A 19,388-nucleotide genomic window follows, 5' to 3' on the forward strand; every position below is an offset into this window, starting at 1 on the left:
CATTTAGTAAAATGTAAAAACTACATGTATGCAGGATGTTTGTAACATGAACCCATCTACATGTATTTTAATGGCCTTAGCTCCCTCGAGTCTCCTGTAGCTCAGTGGTAGAGCATCCGAACTAGTAATCGGAAGGTTTGACTCCTGTTTGGAAAACTCAGATTTCTTTTTCTGTTCGTCTATCATTTACTCACCATTTGGGCTCTAAAAATTAATCAAAATCTTTACAACTAAATGTATGAATAACTTTTAAACGGGATAATAAAGTCTTGTTGTTGTTGTTGTTGTTGTTGTAATATAACACTGATCACATTTCTTTCACATAATAATAATTTCTTACATGTAATTATTACGCATATTAAATTCACTACCAGCATACCTACTGTACATGTTGTAGGTTAAAATGAATCCAGGTTAAAATGATTTCAACCTAGGTTGATTTGTATTTTCCTTTGTTAAGGTTGGGTAGTATTTACATCTGAAACAAAGGAAAATACAAATCAACCGAGGTTGAAATCATTTCAACCTGGATTCATTTTAACCTACAACATACATTTTATTGTTACAAATATGCATACCTTGTCCAACAGTTCACCAAGTTCTTCACTGGATAGAAATGAGGAGATCAACCCAGATTCATTTCCAAGAAAGGAGAGTGTCAAGTCTACATAAAACATGTCATTATTTCTGTCAGTACAGACACATACTTGTTTGTTTCTTTATTCAACTTAATTGAATTACCCTTGATAACACCCACACTGTAGCAGTTAAGGTGGCCGAACACAGTTTGCGCGCGCTTTACAGATTCTGTTAGTGATGTTATTAAGCGCGTGCTAGGGTTGCGATACGCAAATACGACGGTCGATAAAGTGATCCCTCATTTTCACATGAAATGGATAATAAAGTTAAGTTTTGATCCTAAATAACTAAGTTTCTCGTCTCTGGACTCTTTTTCTTTTCTTTCCGAGCAAAAAAGTCATTCACTAAGACCTTTTGCATGCTTTTCATCTTTGTCATGAAACCCAATTAAAGCCACGCATGCGCATTTGAGCAAAAAATTGCGACTGGTTTTTTTCGTGGAAATGAACTGTTTTCTAAGGAACCGCTCATTAGAATTTCGTGAAATTCGGCATGAAAATAGTTCCCTAAAAGCGTAACTCGCCTACAAAGAGAAACCTAAATCTAAAAGAGGGTAACTTCACAAACGTAAAAATGCAAAATCAATATTTACAGGAGATCTCTCTGTTAAAATTACATGAAAATAGTGCAACTGTGTCAGTGTTTAGTGAGTTTTTCAGGATACAAAAATGGAAAAAATCTAATGAGTACATTTTCTAAAAATAAAGGAAACCTACGATTTACGGACGTTTAATAGCTCGCTGCGTTGCCATGGAAACGGTACTTAGCTCAACAAGACATACGAAAATACATTCTTTCTTAGTTAGTCTTACACTATACCAATTTTGGGCGTCTAGAAATACATAGTTTCCAAATAACGTCTTCTAACACCTGTACACTAAAAAACTGTGTTCGGCCACCTTAACAGTAAATTAAAGCCATTGCAACTGTTGTGGTTCAAATTCTTTTGGTTTAAAACTTTTCAAACCTGCAGTTTGATTTTTATTTCCCTTTGTCTTGGATTAGGGTAATGAATACTGCAAAAAGGAAAATTAAAATTAAACTGGTTTGAAAAAAATTAAAACATAAAAAGTTTTAAGACACAACATATCCACACTCTGACAGTATAGCAGTCACTATATGAAGTTGGTTTACGTGTAAGTATGATTTTTTTTGTGGACTCACATCACCAGATCAGACAAGTGAACTTGTCTGAACTTGTCTGATCCTTGCACTGAGATAATTATAATTATACTCAATTAACAGGTAAAAGGGTTAAACCCTGAATGATAAGATCCAACAGCTTTCTGGAAAGTGTCAGGGCTGGAGACTAACTTTTCACCTAACTTTCCACTGTGGAAACTAATAAATATTATTGCAAACATTTGTTTTCCAAAGCATCATTTTACTTTCCAAAAAGTACAGAAACATATTTTTTCTAACCACAAGTAAGAAACTATGGGCAAGTTTTAAGTCAAATAGACAATATCATACTTTTAGAAAATGATTAATCTCTTTGAAACCCACAACTAATCATTTTTCTCTTCTCTTCATGTTTCTCTTGAGATGTTGCCACGTTTGACGATTTTTCATAGCTTAGCTCTTCTTCGCCTCCTGTTTTTCATCCTCAGGCTTCCTCATCACCTTTTTTGGACATTTCTTTTTCAACCTTGCTGTGCAAGAAAAGCTGAATTGAACTCATTCAGCCCAGAATGTGCACAGATCATGAGAAAATAAAAAAAATGGCAGATAGCAATTCAATTGCATCATCAATTATCAAGTAATGATTTGACCTTTCTCCAATAATGCTCTACTTTTACCGAAAGACTTGTGATCATGTTAGAACTTTTGCTTAACTCTGAACAGAGAAGAAAAAAAATCATTTCAAGCATCACTTCAACTTGTTCAGGTTTTAGGTTAAAGTCAAAGCTTACGCAAATTTGAGCTCTTAAATCACAATGTAATTAAAAACTAGATAAATCATATATTTCTGGCATAAACAAATATTAAATTATAAAACTTTTCTTTAAGAACAAGCCCATACAATGTCCAATTTCAACATCAAATAATTGAAGATCTTGGTGAAAAGGGTACAAGTGATGATTTTGGCTTGGAATCCAACTTTCTCTAAATTCAACCTGACAAATTTGGCATACATACTCATTGAAAAAAAGCCTTTGCATTTCCATGAATATTTGCTTTTACGAAACACAAGGGACCCACAGAATGACCAGATGCCTGTTTGACTACGCTATTTCAAGTAACCTTGTTTACAATCTTACCGTTGTGAACTTTCATGTAACTAACAGTCATTTGCAGCATAGTGGTCTTGTCAGGTTTGCGCTGCAAGGTGGCACAAGACGGAACCATGGTGGCTAACTCACTGATGTAGATGTTGAGCTTATCTCTCCGTTTTTTCTCGCTCACATTTCTTGATGACCTGTATAAAGGAAATGGACACAAGTCATGTTGCATAACCTGACCATTTAACCACAAAGTTTGTTATTTGTAAGTTAATTAGTAACAAGTAAACATATCTGTCATTTGAGCTTTCCCCAATTTGTGGTCAGAACCAAAAAAAAGGATATGAATTAAGGTGGCAGAGGAGAGTTTCCAGTACTTTCCAGTACTTACACTTTGACAGATCAATTATTAGATATCACTCTTTATAGGTTGATACCACAATAATGGTCTCAAACAAACTTTCATTTTCTCGAAATAATAGGTTACCATAGCATATAGTTTGTTGAAAAAAACCCTAGTCTTAGCTTTAAGTGGTTATAACTCGCGCCCAAGAACATCAACCTGGAGAGATACGCCTGTCGAAAATTTCATTGTTAACGAAGTCTGTGACATTTTTTCCCGGTTGAAATTCGTTTCAAAGTTAGGGGAACAAATTGGCTTAATGCTGGTTAGGTTACATTTTAAGCTGAAGCATTTGCTCGCGTTTGTAGCCATTTCAAAGGTGATGACCTCGCGTCTGCCGCCATGTTGTTTTGGTCGTTGATTTACTGCATTTCTTTAGGCTAAAGCTAATTAATCTTGCTGGTTTTGGCCAATACGTTTGCACGTTAAGCTAGCTTATCCTTTCTACTTCAGAATTTTCGGGGTCTACCCGGGTCTACCCTTTACGGTTTTTCCGTTGGAAGCCGTTGAACTAAGAACTGAAGAATTGAATCTATGAAGAGATCGTGTAAACCAAGTAGCTCAACTCCCGGGAAACCGACCGGAAAAGCCTGCGGGCAAATGTTATTACTCTCCAAGAAATCCAAGAAGGAAATGTAGATCTCTTTCACCAGGAGATAAAAAAGCAAACTAAAAATGAGCGAAAGCAATGAAAAATAGACTCCAAGGAGTCGTACTTCAAGTTTTCCTTAGATCACGCGCGCGAAGTGACAGTAAAATTATGCAAATTACAAAAATGAACTCGCAGCCTCACCGCTCGCTAGCTATAGCTAGATCCATCGCGCGCTACAGAACTTAAGAGAAAGAGACCGCTCAACCGCTTGCGGTCTAAATATATAAATAAAAAAGCGTCTATAAGCAGACGTTACGGCACATAATATTAGTATAAGAATAAACATAAAATTCTCGCCTTTGATTGTCTCCGAACCGGCAATACTAACGAAATCGCCATGTGTGTCCAACAAGAAGCATCTATGGCTACCACTAGACGGTTAAAATTTGCCAAATTGCTGGCTTTAGTGATAGTTTTTGGAAAAGAAAGCAAAGTTTGAATGCCCAGTTTCAGTGCGACTGTAAGTCGACCTAAGTCCTACGTTCGGGGAAATGTTTACTCGATCGTGACCAGAGGCATATGAGCCATTTTCATATTTTTACCCAGCACCCTTTGTGGGTCGTGACGCACACCGCCTGGGTTACCATAGCATATAATTTGTTTAAAAGAACCTACAGTGTAGTCTTAGCTTTAAAGGATTATAATTCAACAACTAGCTTGATGACACATACTTTATGGAACTGTAATCAGCATATTTAGATATGTGTACCTTTTTGCAAATTGTCAGGAGAGGGCTCAGAGCCACCTTAAATTTTTGAAAAGTTAAGGTGACTCTGAACTCCTCCCTTCCTTTTTTTAAATGTTGTATCTAAACATGTTAATCACAGTTCCACAATGGGTTCACCAAGCTTGTTTTTGAGTCATAGCCACTTAAAGCTAAAATTAAATTTAAGGGTTTATTTAACAAATTATACTATTGCTGTGGTAGCCTATTATGTCAAGAAAATGGTTGTGACTTGTTTGCCAATGATTAAGCATTGGTTTGATACCGTTATTGTTGCGTGAACTAGCAAAGAGTGGTAGTATTGTTCCATTCGAGTATAAGTGCTTGAAAATGGTGTCAGCCACCTTACAGTTTCAGGTACATGACTTGTACAGTGCAGGTCAGAATCAGGGATGTAAGTTAAGGTTTTAACAGGCGGGAATCTAGCAATGATGGGCGGGTATTTCGGCCGAAGACCCACTCTAGCGTGCATTTGGCACGCCATACCTAGGGGGGGTCCGGGGGCATGCCTGCGCGGGAAATTTTGAAAATGCATACTCTCGGAGATGCATTTGCCTTGATTTTGGGGGCAAAATCAAGGGCATTCAGGACAGACTTTTATCAGGTAACAGGTAATAAAGTTATGATGAACTGGAGTGTTGACTGTTTTTATTGTTTATTAATATTTAGTTTTAAAACTGAAACCCAGAATGATAATTAAGTTAATAAGCAAATAGTTTCAAGACTCAACATTTGTTTCAATTTTTCCCGTAAGTAATTTAAAGAACTGATGAACAATAAAATTTACATCTGATTCTGTACAATTTCTCTGTTTTCGCATTGTTTTACAAATCGAATATCTGATACGCAATTTGGCATTCATTATTTCGCATACATGAAATACAAATACCACTGGCCATTGAGCCTGCAAAATGGACGATGCAATGCGAATGATGTGATCGTCACACTAAATGGAGTGTTCACAATCCTTTCAGTTCAGGTAAGACAGCGATGAAGGTGTAAACAAACAAAATATATAAATAACAATCTTCTGACAACGTTTAAAAACATTTTGGCGAAAGAAGTAGTGCTTTACAGCCAGAAAAATCGCGTTCACAGCCAGGTAATTTTCCCAGCTCCCAGCTGTTATCTACATCCCTGCAGAATAAAGCGAACAAGATGCCTGCTATACTGGCATTACGCGTGATGCTGGGGCTTATTCATTTATTCCAACTGTATGCTTCGCCGATTGATAAAACTATCCTTGCTAATGGAATAGTTTGAGTCACGACGATCGCGTTACGTTGTTTTCCGTGTGTTACGCGACTCAGACTATCAGCAGAAATTTGTCAAATTCCATTACGATAACGTAAGCTTCTCAATGACCTCTTTTCTCAGTCTCACGTCGTGGCCTAAGACTGTCAAACAAAGCACGATTCCTTCGCTTAGAACTCACCAATTTCCACCGTTTTACGTGTCAGGTGCTTCTTAGAAGTTATTCTTTCGATTTACCGCTTCAAAATGGTGAAATTTCTGTTTGAAAACGGCACACTTGAGTCCAGAACATGTTAAAACAATACGGCGCGACAATTTAATCCGTCTTTAATAAATATATCAAATGATGCATTGACGTCACACAGGTAGGGGTGAGTGGGTCCCCTCCCTCGCGATATACGCGACAAGAATGGATTTTGATTGGCCTGCTGTTGTTGAAGACAATTAGAACAATACATCCCGAGTAGGAGAGGGGAGAGTTTAATGAATAAATTAATGTACCAATTTGTGACTACGAGGAAGAAAAAAGAGAAATCGACCCGTTTTTAGACACGGTATGCCCCTTCGGGGCATCCCGCGTAACTATGCAGACGCATTTTTGACGCAGCAAAAACGTGTATACGCATATTTTTAGACTAGTCTAAATGTGCGTAGTCCAATACTACTTGTTCGAAATCAAAGTGCTCTGTGCGCAAACTCGTGATGGAATAGGTCAGGGCTTCTGATAGGGTGCGGAAAAAATTTGGAAATTATGCGGCACTTTTAAGTCTCATTATGCGGCAAGAAAGGTCCATTATGCGGCAAATTATGCAATTTCATTTAAGCTAATTTAACCTTGTTTTATTAGGTCTAAGAGGAGCACAATACATTTTTTGCTGTTCAAGAAGCAATTAGAGCATGGAGAAATGAACAAACAGCTGAAATAAATCATTTGTTGCCTCATTTCAAATTATTGAGAATCAGATATTGCTAATTTGGTCAAGTCAGCGTTTGTTGCTTCCCACCCGCATTTTTTTCCGCATTCCGCTTGTGTGACTCAGCTTCAATGTGCTCTTCAACCACAAACTTTCGAAGATGATCAACCACTATGTTGCACGAAGAGCAAAACATCTAGGAAGATCGAAGGAGACACTGCTCGCAGGGAAAACAACAGACCATTGTCAACATGAAACGTTCCTTCGGGTACTTTCTTGCCCTGTCTTTTGCCGAAATATTTACAGGAAGGTGCGATCTTTTTTTTCTCCTGCAAAGAAGCGCGCTGCGTTTTAACAACAAACTTATCCATAATGAGGATGCTTGTTTCAATTCAAACAAAATAACTACATATTGCAAGCGACTATCAAGCAGTTTTCACACCAATACCTACATTGTAAGTATGAAGAGATCAAATGACATCTTGAAAATATATCAATGATTGTGATTCAGATTGGTGTATTTACATAAAAGGATTGTTTATTTTGGGCCAATGATCACTCGCTTAATATTGAAAACCAGCACCAGGTCCCCAGCATGCAAAATGAAGCATAGAATGCCTGTTTGTTCGCTTAATCAACAAACGAACGCTTCCAGGTGATTTTTGACGCCTTTTGAAAGAAAAAACTCCTTGAGATAATGCTTAAATTATCGGAGAACTTAACATAAAGCGAGATTTTTGCTCTTTTTTTCTTAAATTGTGCGATTTTGTACAAATTCTGCGATTTGTTGCGATTTTAGGTCAATTATGCGAAATCGCAACATCGCATAATATCAGAAGCCCTGAATAGGTGAATGTAATGATATGTGTATTTCTGATTATGTCTAGAGTTATTTGCTGCACATTGTGACTCAAAAGAGAGCATTTGGAGGTTTTTTCAAAGGGCTAAAAATGGGACAAGTTTGGGTATAAATGGAAAGGCACTGTGGCTCCTGTGTTGATTGAATAAAAAAGCATCCAGTTTTCCTTCCAAGAACCTCCGTAAATTTTGTTCCCTGCATCGTGTTGATACCGAATGAAACTTGATACATGTGAATGATTTTGGTTGCCTAGCATGTGAAAGAAATCTTGCCAGTGTTTTCAGCATGGTAATTCCTTTCTTCGTCCAAACGACAGCTTATGTCAGTGTTTTGCAACATTAAAAAGTTCTTTCAATCTTGCAAAAGTTGCTTTTATAGCAATATCCGAGTGAACGTAAATATAGAAATGCGTCAAACGTTGCGGTACTCAGTGGACTCTCATTGCTTAAGTTTGTTCCGGTGAATCGATCTTCCTCGCTCACACTGCCAGACCCGAATTTACAATTTTGCAAAATTGTAGTTTCCTATTTTACTTTACATACCTTAATCCTTTTATCAACAGAATTGCCTTGGATCTGTAAAGTCAACTGAGGGATTACATTTTGCGGCCAGAGATAGTAAATGCTTGAGGCAGAGTGAGGGAAAGTTCATGGTAAGTCAGCAAATTGTAACCGAAGCGCGCTTAGAGGAGTGAAGTTTGTTGAAAATCATTTGGTGGATTTACTGATTTTTTTCTGGGTCGTAATTTTGTTTATTCTACATGTATATGATTTACCCACAAAATACTGAACAATTCTCAAACTACCTATCGAATCATCATTGCGGCAAGGAATAAATATGAAAAGCGTTTAGAAATATAAAACAAAAAAGTTAAATCCTTTCACAGTTTCAGCAGAGCTCGTTTCGCAAAATACAGATCTTGAAATTTAGAAACTCTGCACTTCTGGTGTTTTATTCCTCTTTAACTAAGCTTATCACACCACAGGCTAACCAAGCGCACTATTAGTAATCACGGACGTGACTCTTGCTGATAAGCGGTGTTGTGTTACAAGTATTTCGAAATATTCGATCTATAAGGGTTTGTATGGGAACTCAACGGTTTTGCTTCGAAAATTCATAAAAGTGTATATTTTGCAAATAAAATCAACTTACCCTTTTCCCTTGTGTATTACTTGGCGTTTGCTGGCTCCTCAGGTCGATCTGGTGCGATTTCAGCGAGTTATCGTCATTTTAGTTTTCACTGCCGATACTGTCCACTATAAAAGAAGGGAAGGCTGGAGACCTCTGAGCGAACCCTCGCCACGCGAAAGCCAATAAATTCTAAACAATTCAGCTTCAGCTCCCAGAATTGCCACCAGTGAGGCCGCAGGTTAAAGGTCTACCCGTGAGATTCGTGCTAGCGTCCAAATTCCCTTTCACGGGCTCTAAAAGGGCTCCGTTTTGGAGCGATTCTGACTATCTTCGCTTCGCCATTATGTGCGCTCCCAACGGCTGTCCTACGAAATTCGAACACTCAAGCTTAGCAACCGCGTCACAGAGACAAAATGGCATTCACCCAAGGGGAGGGTCGTTACTTCTGCCCTCGTGCAAATTGACACCGTCGGGGAGCCGGTGCGTGTAATTCGAACGGAGACCACACGCGTGACCTGTCACTTGAAAGTTAACTTGAAACCGCAAAAGGTTTTATTCCTCTGTCACGGATTTACGCAACTTGTTAACGGTTTCAACGGTTCAGACACTGTTCAAATTATCTCTCGCAGATAATCAATTCCTCTAGTCGTTTTGTTTTATCAAGATATTTTATACAACAGTTCTTTTAAGAGCTATAGTTATTTTGGCCTTACAAATTGCGGGATTTTCGAGTTATTTCAAAATCCTATCCGATAACGATGTTGTCAAAGTCGGCTAGCCGCAACGAGGATTACCCTCCAAAGAAAAAACGGAAATCTCTTGGCTATTCAACAGACTGGAAAATATGGTAAGTCTATTTATTTAAGGAAAAATTTAAATTGAGAAATTCAAATCATTTCAGACAATGTTGGTCATGACGGTAACCGTGATACTCCTTTTCCTAGGATTATGACTTATTATGAATATCATGAAGGTTCCTTTACCGTTTGTCAAGACATCATCGACCACGCTGACAGTCACAAGGAAAATGTAAATTGTCCACCATTAGGTCATTCTTCTTTGGGTCTGATTGTTCAAGATGCCTGGGATGGCAATGTCACAAAAGCGAGGAGAGGGCCACGTAATTATCAACAAACTGTATACTTAAATATGCAGAAAAAGCCATCATCCCGCATTAGTCCTTTAGTTGAAATCACCAACACTCTAATGGATGAACTATGCGACCTAGTTATTCCCCAGGAATGGAAGATGGTGCAAAACAACCAACATTGCATATGTTTTGTGCGTATGGAAAAGTGGGAGTTTAATAAGGTTAGAGCGTCAACAGAGATTGTTGTCACAAGGCCAGAAAATTCTCCCAATGCCATTATCACAATTAGAGCGCATGGATGCGAAAGGGACATAAGTGATGTTGCTGGTATTCAATCTCTGCCAATAAAAGAACGAGTGGGCATTGTTATAAATTATGTCGAGAAGTCGTCCTTTTGCTCTGGAATTTCACTCCTCGTTGGAGAGTCCCTCCAGGTTTTTGTCCCACACGTCAACGGAACCTTCAGAGATTTGGAACAAGGAACCACAGCCGAAGAAGAATCAAAGGCTTACTCTTTAAAGTGTAAAGTGTTCTCCCCTCCAGATTCAAAGTGCCCGGAGTGTCGTCACTTGTTAAAGCTACACCAAAGTAAAGTTAAACGCAGGCAAAAACGAGAAGGCATCCATACCAAATGCAATAAACGGTATCTGAGTAAGGAGGAGGTTGTTCTTCAGCTCCACCATGAGCGAAAACGACGGCTCAATGCTGAAAAGAGGGAGAAGTATTGGAAGGACAAGTTCAATGATGAGTCCATTGAGATTGAAAGTGGGGATAATGATGACCTTACTAGCATGTTCCAAGGACTTTCCAAGGAAAACGTTCCCGAAGAAATGGCTTGCCTCTGGGATCAACAACAACGTATCATAAATACAGCAAGCAAGCGTGGCTACAGGTGGCACCCTAAGTAAGTATAACATTGGTTTCCCTTGATCGACAGTAATTTTTATTAGCAAGACCCCTTCTGACTAAACAGTCGCATCAAATGAATAGTCTCGCATGGGCAAAGATCACACCCAATTACTGCTTTAATGCTATGTATTGCATTGATTTACGCCAATTTTATTTTCAGGGTTATCAGATTATGTATCGACTTGTACTGCAAGAACCCGCACGTTTTAGATCCATTACGGAAATTTATTACACTTCCAAGCAATCGCACAATCAGGTAAATCTTTTAACTGAACCTGTTATAATAATTTATTATCACAAATAAAAAGTTATTCAAGAGTGTGAATTTATAACCGTTTTTTCTGGCAGTTGCCTGATGATTGCTTCGTAAGAAGCATGAAACTCAGAGTTACAGTAAATGACCAAATAACCTAATTCTTGTCTTTCAATTATTCATCGCTCTAGCTCAGCTATCGAGCACTCTATAGTAGATGAGGATTTCAACTCATATTTTGGTTATATATAGATATACATATATAATTATCTACTAAACACCATATGCCTGTTAATTTGAATGTCACATTCATATTAGACGGTCTGACGGAAAACTAAACAAGCCTTAATTTCTTGTAGATTGTACAAGAACAGGATTGAAGAAAAGCCAGGATGGAACGAGCATGTGTTAAGGTGGTGTTCAGAAGCTGCCCAGGAGAGGTGTTTGAAAACAGAGTACTATTGGGGAGGCTTTTTAATTGACGAAATGAAAATCCAGGCAAGGGTTTAATAGTTTTATAGATAGATAGATATAAATTATCTTTGGGCTAATTCGTGTTAATTTAAAACTGCAAATTTTCTGAGTTAACCGTACCCCCGGCTCCCCGGCCGTTTTTTCTTTGGAGGGTAATCCTCGTTGCGGCTAGCCGACTTTGACAACATCGTTATCGGATAGGATTTTGAAATAACTCGAAAATCCCGCAATTTGTAAGGCCAAAATAACTATAGCTCTTAAAAGAACTGTTGTATAAAATATCTTGATAAAACAAAACGACTAGAGGAATTGATTATCTGCGAGAGATAATTTGAACAGTGTCTGAACCGTTGAAACCGTTAACGAGTTGCGTAAATCCGTGACAGAGGAATAAAACCTTTTGCGGTTTCAAGTTAACTTTCAAGTGACAGGTCACGCGTGTGGTCTCCGTTCGAATTACACGCACCGGCTCCCCGACGGTGTCAATTTGCACGAGGGCAGAAGTAACGACCCTCCCCTCGGGTGAATGCCATTTTGTCTCTGTGACGCGGTTGCTAAGCTTGAGTGTTCGAATTTCGTAGGACAGCCGTTGGGAGCGCGCATAATGGCGAAGCGAAGATAGTCAGAATCGCTCCAAAACGGAGCCCTTTTAGAGCCCGTGAAAGGGAATTTGGACGCTAGCACGAATCTCACGGGTAGACCTTTAACCTGCGGCCTCACTGGTGGCAATTCTGGGAGCTGAAGCTGAATTGTTTAGAATTTATTGGCTTTCGCATGGCGAGGGTTCGCTCAGAGGTCTCCAGCCTTCCCTTCTTTTATAGTGGACAGTATCGGCAGTGAAAACTAAAATGACGATAACTCGCTGAAATCGCACCAGATCGACCTGAGGAGCCAGCAAACGCCAAGTAATACACAAGGGAAAAGGGTAAGTTGATTTTATTTGCAAAATATACACTTTTATGAATTTTCGAAGCAAAACCGTTGAGTTCCCATACAAACCCTTATAGATCGAATATTTCGAAATACTTGTAACACAACACCGCTTATCAGCAAGAGTCACGTCCGTGATTACTAATAGTGCGCTTGGTTAGCCTGTGATCACACACAGAAATCTGACTGTTGTAGCAGTGCTCGAAATTAGCGGTAGTCCGGTCGTCCGAGACGACCAAAAAGTTTACTGGGCAACCAATTTTTGGTAAAATTAAGAGGCTGGTTGCCCGGGGAAAAAACAACGGACAACCCAGCCAAAAATAGAAAATAAATGAACCATAAACAGCACGCGACTTACGTGACGGTTTTGTTTTGTCAACGTCCGATAGTGTGAAGTTAATAATAATAAATTTTCCTCAGCTAAGCGTTTTCCTGTGTTTTGGACATCTGTAAATTTTACAAAACATTGCCAGGTATGAAAATGTAAGAGACAAACGCAAAGTTTCCTGGCTGGCGGCGATCAAGATCAAAGACGCCATTTCGAATATGCCACAAATTAAACCCAGACTTCCGCGAAAACCATTGCTGCACACTAAGAACTATGGGATTAGTTCAAGCTTGACCGCCATGTGATTACATCTCAAGCTCTACACGGCGTGTAATCGTTACCATAATTGTTCTCAAATTGTTTATTTCGGTTTTGATTTTTTATGTCTTCAATTAGCAGTACAGAATACAAGTGTTTTCTTTCACAGAGTGGAAATGTGGCGTTTTTTGACCGGTGTAATGCCGCCTCCTCAAAAGAAAGCTAAATTGAGCGAGACATGCAGATGCATGGTACGAGAAAGAAAAGAGAAAACGAGAACCACAGCAGACATGGAAAGACAAGTGACCTTAGTTGCAGTTCACACCAAATGGCACGATGATTTACAATATTATTGTTATGTGGACGCAAAAAAATTTTTCTAACGGGCAACCAAATTCACGGATTTGGTTGCCCGGGTTTTGAAATAGGGACAACCTGGATTTTTTTTTTAATTTTGAGCACTGTTGTAGTGCTTGATAACTTCAATTCTACAGATTTATTCATCATTTCATTTTGTTTCGTTTTGCAAAATACAGTGAGCCTTGTGGCAAGCATTTTCTGTAATTTAAGATATTTTAAAGTTTCTTGTATGTTCTCAACAACATGGAATTGTTCTTACACTGAGCCTGTTCTACAAGGAAGTTTGCAAGTGTAGTCATACTTTGTCAAACCCTTCTGAAAAGCTTTTCCCGGGCAATTCAAAAGAAAAATGAAAGATCAACAATACGAAAACAATGAGCTGTACATGTAGCTCATACATACTAATGAGTCTTATTAGAAGTGCAGACGCGTTATACGTGTATGTTTTGGTTTGCTTAATTCTGACCTGCACTGTAGTTGAGTGCTGTTCCTGAAAATTATAGGCACCCCTACGGGAGGTCATTAGAAATTTTGTGGGGTAGAGGTCTCAAAAGCCAGAATCCTTAAAGGAGTGAGGGTGGGGAGGGGGTGTCGGGCTCAAACCAAAATAAGTCTATGGGGAATGGGGGGTGGATATTTTTTGGAACAACACAACCTTCAGACTGACTTGAGCCCACCTGAAGTCATTACCTTACCTTCGCTTCTCCATCTTTCACCCTCCCCCTCCTTTCAAATAATAGAAAGCTTAAGCAATGATGATGGCAACGGCAACGAAAACATTACTTGAAATTATTACCGTCTTCATTTTATTTGTGCTACTTCGTGATTATTTCAACACATCCAACCTGTACAAAAACAGTAATCTACCCAAGAACCAAATTGACAGGAGTGGTGTTAAAGTTTTAAAGAAAGAGAATGATCAAAATCACTGTCGTGTGCTCATGTTCTTCACAAAACCTTGACTTTGGTCATTTCACATTGTTGTTTTGCAGAGAACGACAAAGAAATGTACAAAAATTTAAAACGCACATGCAGAGCAATTGTTTATCCTATTGTTTCGCGCCGTTGTTGTCGCCGCCATCGTTGCACTCCCTAATATGCGTAAAAACACTTGACAAACAAAACTTACTTGACTTTCTTCTTTGGTTCATGGTCATCATCTTGTGCATCTAACCCAGCCAAGCTGCCATCATCCCTGGCGGAGAAAAGTTCAACTTAGCTTAAAAAATCACAGGATGGGTCTCAAAGGGGCAATGTCATCTATTTTTACTGTCACTTTGAATGGCCAAAAAACATAATTATTGCATGGATGTAAACATCAAGATAATGACCAGTTCAGTTTTGTAAACAATAACCCTACTTGTGTACAAAGACTATTATCATTCACCTTTGCAGGGCTTCTGATAGGGTGCGGAAAAACTTTGGAAATTATGCGGCACTTTTAAGTCTCATTATGCGGCAAGAAAGCTCTATCATGCGGCAAATTATGCGATTTCATTTAAGCTAATTTAACCTTGTTTTATAAGGTCTAAGAGGAGCACAATCCATTTTTTGCTGTTCAAGAAGCAATTACAGCACGGAGAAATGAAGAAACAGCTGAAATAAATCATTTGTTGCCTCATTTCAAATTATTGAAAATCAGATATTGCTAATTTATGCGATTTCATTTAAGCTAATTTAACCTTGTTTTATTAGGTCTAAGAGGAGCACAATCCATTTTTCGCTGTTCAAGAAGCAATTACAGTACGGAGAAATGAAGAAACAGCTGAAATAAATCATTTGTTGCCTCATTTCAAATTATTGATTATCAGATATTGCTAATTTGGTCAAGTCACCGTTTGTTGCCTCCCACCCGCATTTTTTTCCGCGTTCCACTTGTGTGACTCAGCTTCAATGTGCTTGTCAACCACAAACTTTCGAAGATGATCAACTACTATGTTGCATGAAGAGCAAAACATCTAAGAAGATCGAAGGAGACACTGCTCGCAGCGTAAACAACAGACCATCGTCAACATGAAACATTCCTTCGGGTACTTTCTTGCCCTGTCTTCTGCCAAAACATTTACAGGAAGGTGCGATCTTTTTTTTCTCATGCGAAGAAGCGCTGGGCGTTTTAACAACAAACTTCTCCATAATGAGGATGTTTGTTTCAATAAATATTATTAAAACAAAATAACTACATATTGCAAGCGACTATCAAGCAGTTTTCGCGCCAATACCTACATCGCAAGTATGTCAAAGCGATCAAATGACATCTTAAAAATATACCAATGATTGTGATTGGTGTATTTACATAAAAGGATTGTTTATTCTGGGCAATGATCACTTGTTTAATATTGAAAACCAGCACCAGGTCCCCAGCATGTAAAATGAAGCACAGAACGCCTGTTTAATCGCTAAATCAACAAACAAACGCTTCCAGGTGATTTTTGACGCCTTTTGAAAGGAAAAACTCCTTGAGATAATGCTTAAATTATCGGAGAACTTAACATAAAGCGAGATTTTTGCTCTTTTTTTCTTAAATTGTGCGATTTTGTACAAATTCTGCGATTTTTGCGATTTCATGCGATTTGTTGCGATTTTAGGCCAATTATGCGAAATCGCAACATCGCATAATATCAGAAGCCCTGCGGCTTTGGCTGCAGATGACTAGGATGGAAATGGATCATTGCAACTTTAAAAAATTGGCCAATTTTGTTAAGTTCCTCCTGTGTGTTTTGGAGAAATTGCTAAAAAGAGATTATCGTTTATTCTTGCTTGGAGAAAAAATTTCATATTTTCCTCACGGTGCTCCTAAGGGAAATTCATGTTTGAGAAGAGGTTTTTATTTAAATATTTGAGAAATTTTGACCAAAGTGCAGCAAAATCTCCCGGATGCACCTTCTCATGCTACTGTGCACACGTTAGAAGCGCATATCTTGTGATGGTAGACCTGAGAAAGTTGGGTTTCTTAATGATGGTGCCTACTAATAGGTACCATAGGTTTATAACTATGTCAGAAAAGAAGATCTTAGCAAGGACTATTGGAATCTTAAAAGAAAGTTGGAGTAACAGCTGTACCCGTGCATTTTTCGAAAAGCCAAACTTTATTATCTATGTTAATGTTTTTAGAATTTTTGTTGCTAATATCTCTGAAATATAGATGGTTACCACCAATTTTCTTTTTGGATTTGAACAGCCCTTGCTAAGATCTGTCTTTCCCGATGCATGAATATAAATTTACATGTACCCTTCAACCTCTCACCACTGAAGGATCTGGGGGGAGATGAACTTATATATAATTGGCTTGAAGGATCATATGAGATTAACTGACCCTTCAGCCTTGGATCTGGGGGAAGATGAACTTACATGTTATTGACTTGAAGGATAATATAAGATTAACCCTTTATCCATGAACCTTCAAACACTCTAAGTCCCTTTGTCTATAGTCTGTCACTTGGCCTCTGCCCCCGTTATTTCCTTCCTGCCTGTGGGAGGCAGTTTTCACACACACTCTTATGTTTCACCTGATAAATTTCCCTAACCAAAAGTCTATCATTGAGTGTATTTTATTAGATGTGCTCCTAAAGAGTGAGAAGATCTGGATATGACATGACATTAGCCTCCAAAATGTCTTAAAACAATACATAAAAAATTTCAAAAATTAATAACAAGCGCCCTTTACTAGTATCACGTTTTATAATAATATAATTATGTTGGAAGCAGTTCAAACCACAAATTCAAAACAGTTCCTGAAGGGTCTGAACTTAAACTGTCGATATAATACGTATCTTTTTTTTGGTTAAAGCGAAGAAATCATAAACTTAAGCTTATAGGTCAAGGGTTACAGTGGTATAAGGTTAAATGACGTGTTGTTCACATTGGAAACACTGCACTAGCTACTCTTCATACAAACCTATTTTCCTTCACAAATCATATATCATGACTTCTAGCTTCCTACATAAAATCAAAATACCATTAAGTTTAAACGGGATCAGAAATTGGCTGCGCTAGAGGTTGGAAGTTAATGCTAATCGATTTAGAAGCTCAAGAAGCTTCCAACTTCCAAATCTTTACTTTTAAACTATCACAAGTCCCTTACCCATTTTCTGCAATTTCGCTCATGGCTACGATGCTTTGTAGAGTACGGGCATCATATCAAAGACGGAAGAGAATGCCCTTTGAGTCGAGGAAACTTTGCAAACTTGGCTGTAAATGCGTGATGTTATTCCGACCGGAAACTTTGTAAACAAGTACCTCACAAATACACAGGGGCATTCGATTGCCAAAATGGCCGACCGACGAAAACCCAGCTTTACCAAATGAAGGACAGAACCATCCCGGCATTTGAAGCTCCAGCCATTAGATGACGAGAAATGTGTCCACTGGAGTCGATAAACGGGGACGTGGAGAACGTTTTACCGCTTTCAGACCGCACAATACTACAGTAAATGCATGACACACGAGAGTAGGAAGCACACGCAAGGGTTGTCGTTGATCTCCGGACGCGTTCGGTAAATTTCCGGCAATCGCTCGACTAGATTTCAGTCCTTCGGTTATTCGTACATGGGCATGTCTGGTCGCATATATCTTGTTTACCGGTACATGTATTTTTTTCTTTGCTTATTATTTGAAAATGCTCTAGACCCCACTATATCAAACTTGAACCCGTTTCCCTCACCTACTTTTCTTACTCAGTATTTCATGTAATAATTTGATGTAGTGTGCATGTGTTCATGGTTTTTGTCACGAGCGAGTCACAAGCGCTGCGGTCTGAGTCATGGTCCGATCCTATCCGGAAGCCGTTTTATTGTACCTATATCTGGTAAGACACTGCTCTCTTCGTGAATATCTCTCTCTTTACTAATTACTAGACATTTTTGCTTTGTACGATAAAAATTGCCAAAATGAACCTTTTGTTTCTGTTGTTTACCATTATTTATTTTATTTTATTTTATTTGCTATACGTGACCTCACAAACTACAAAGATAGATAGCCGTTCCGGTCGGTGACCATAACAGCTAATGCAAATCACTGCCGTCCATGAAAACACATGAGAAAGTGATTAAAATGTACAGAGTACATGGGCGTTAAATTAAAAGCAGCAAAGACGAACACGAACGGTTGAAATGAATGCGTGACGAACCCAAAGATCTAAAGCGCCTGCGTAGGAGGTCAGCTGATTGGAATCCAGAAAGAAAATCTCAGGTAACGGGAAAGGTAACGGCGAATTTTTCAGACAAAATTAAGGTAACCGTATACCTTTAGACGCGTCTCACGTCCAAGCGATGTAGCGAGTCCGGTTTAAACTGTAGATAACTACACCTCTATATAAAATTAAAGCTTATAGAGCTGGCTATCAAACTATACCAAGAATTTTGAAATAAAATGAACTGTTGAATTTTTCACGACCTCTAAATGCGAGAGTCTGAATCACGTTTTGAAAACTACAAGTCGAAGTGAGTTTTGTTTTTCGCTAATTTAATTTGCTCCTCAGTTTCTACGGACCCAAAGCGCTAAAAAAGCGTGTCTGCGTTTTGCCATCTTCACTTGACACCTAACATATACACCACTTGTGTATATGTTAAACTAGCTACTGACCAAATTTGAAGGCAAACAAACAAATTTCCTTTGAGTTTTAGCTCTTTAAAATGTCCCCTTCTAGTGAAAAAATTGATTCGAGAAAACAGCGCTAAAAATTCGACAATTCAATTTTTTTCAAAATTCTTGGTACAGTCTAATAGCCAGCTCAATAAGCTACATCGCTTGGACACGAGACACCTCTACAAGTATTCTAAAAAGCTCAGTGACATGCATGCATAATAATGTATGGCTTTTTTTTTTTAATTGAAACGTAATTATTCCGCCATTGCCAAAGCTTTCAAAAATGTCGCAACAAACAGCTTCTGTAGTTACTAAAGAACTCTTGTAAATGGAAAATTCAGATCGAAGATAAACGTGATTCAAACATGAGAAGAACTTCCTGAACTCTCCAACGCCTGATTTGAA

At 38.4% G+C, this 19,388-nt stretch overlaps 2 protein-coding genes across 2 annotated transcripts in view; one reads left to right on the forward strand and one right to left on the reverse strand.

Annotated features, from left to right (window-relative positions):
• LOC146471994 (uncharacterized) overlaps positions 1-18,047 on the reverse strand; it is a 36,644-nt gene extending 18,597 nt beyond the window's left edge. The window contains exons 1-4 of the mRNA XM_085120558.1: positions 17,482-18,047; positions 14,530-14,595; positions 2,901-3,058; positions 579-664 (exon numbers count right to left, since the gene is read on the reverse strand). Coding sequence (XP_084976684.1) covers positions 579-664; positions 2,901-3,058; positions 14,530-14,595; positions 17,482-17,504 — 333 coding nt within the window. The 5' untranslated portion in view covers positions 17,505-18,047. The remainder of the gene's footprint in view (positions 1-578; positions 665-2,900; positions 3,059-14,529; positions 14,596-17,481) is intronic.
• Positions 9,399-11,651, forward strand: LOC146471995 (uncharacterized). The gene is made up of 4 exons (XM_085120869.1): positions 9,399-9,645; positions 9,743-10,792; positions 10,958-11,053; positions 11,410-11,651. Exons 1-4 carry the CDS (start codon positions 9,557-9,559, stop codon positions 11,558-11,560), a joined length of 1,386 nt encoding a protein of 461 aa, XP_084976995.1. The 5' UTR covers positions 9,399-9,556; the 3' UTR covers positions 11,561-11,651.
• Positions 18,048-19,388: the final 1,341 nt, after the last annotated feature.

Source organism: Pavona decussata, unplaced genomic scaffold, assembly GCF_977016875.1.
Source record: "Pavona decussata unplaced genomic scaffold, jaPavDecu1.1 SCAFFOLD_102, whole genome shotgun sequence".
In the NCBI taxonomy this organism is placed as follows: Eukaryota; Metazoa; Cnidaria; class Anthozoa; order Scleractinia; family Agariciidae; genus Pavona; species Pavona decussata.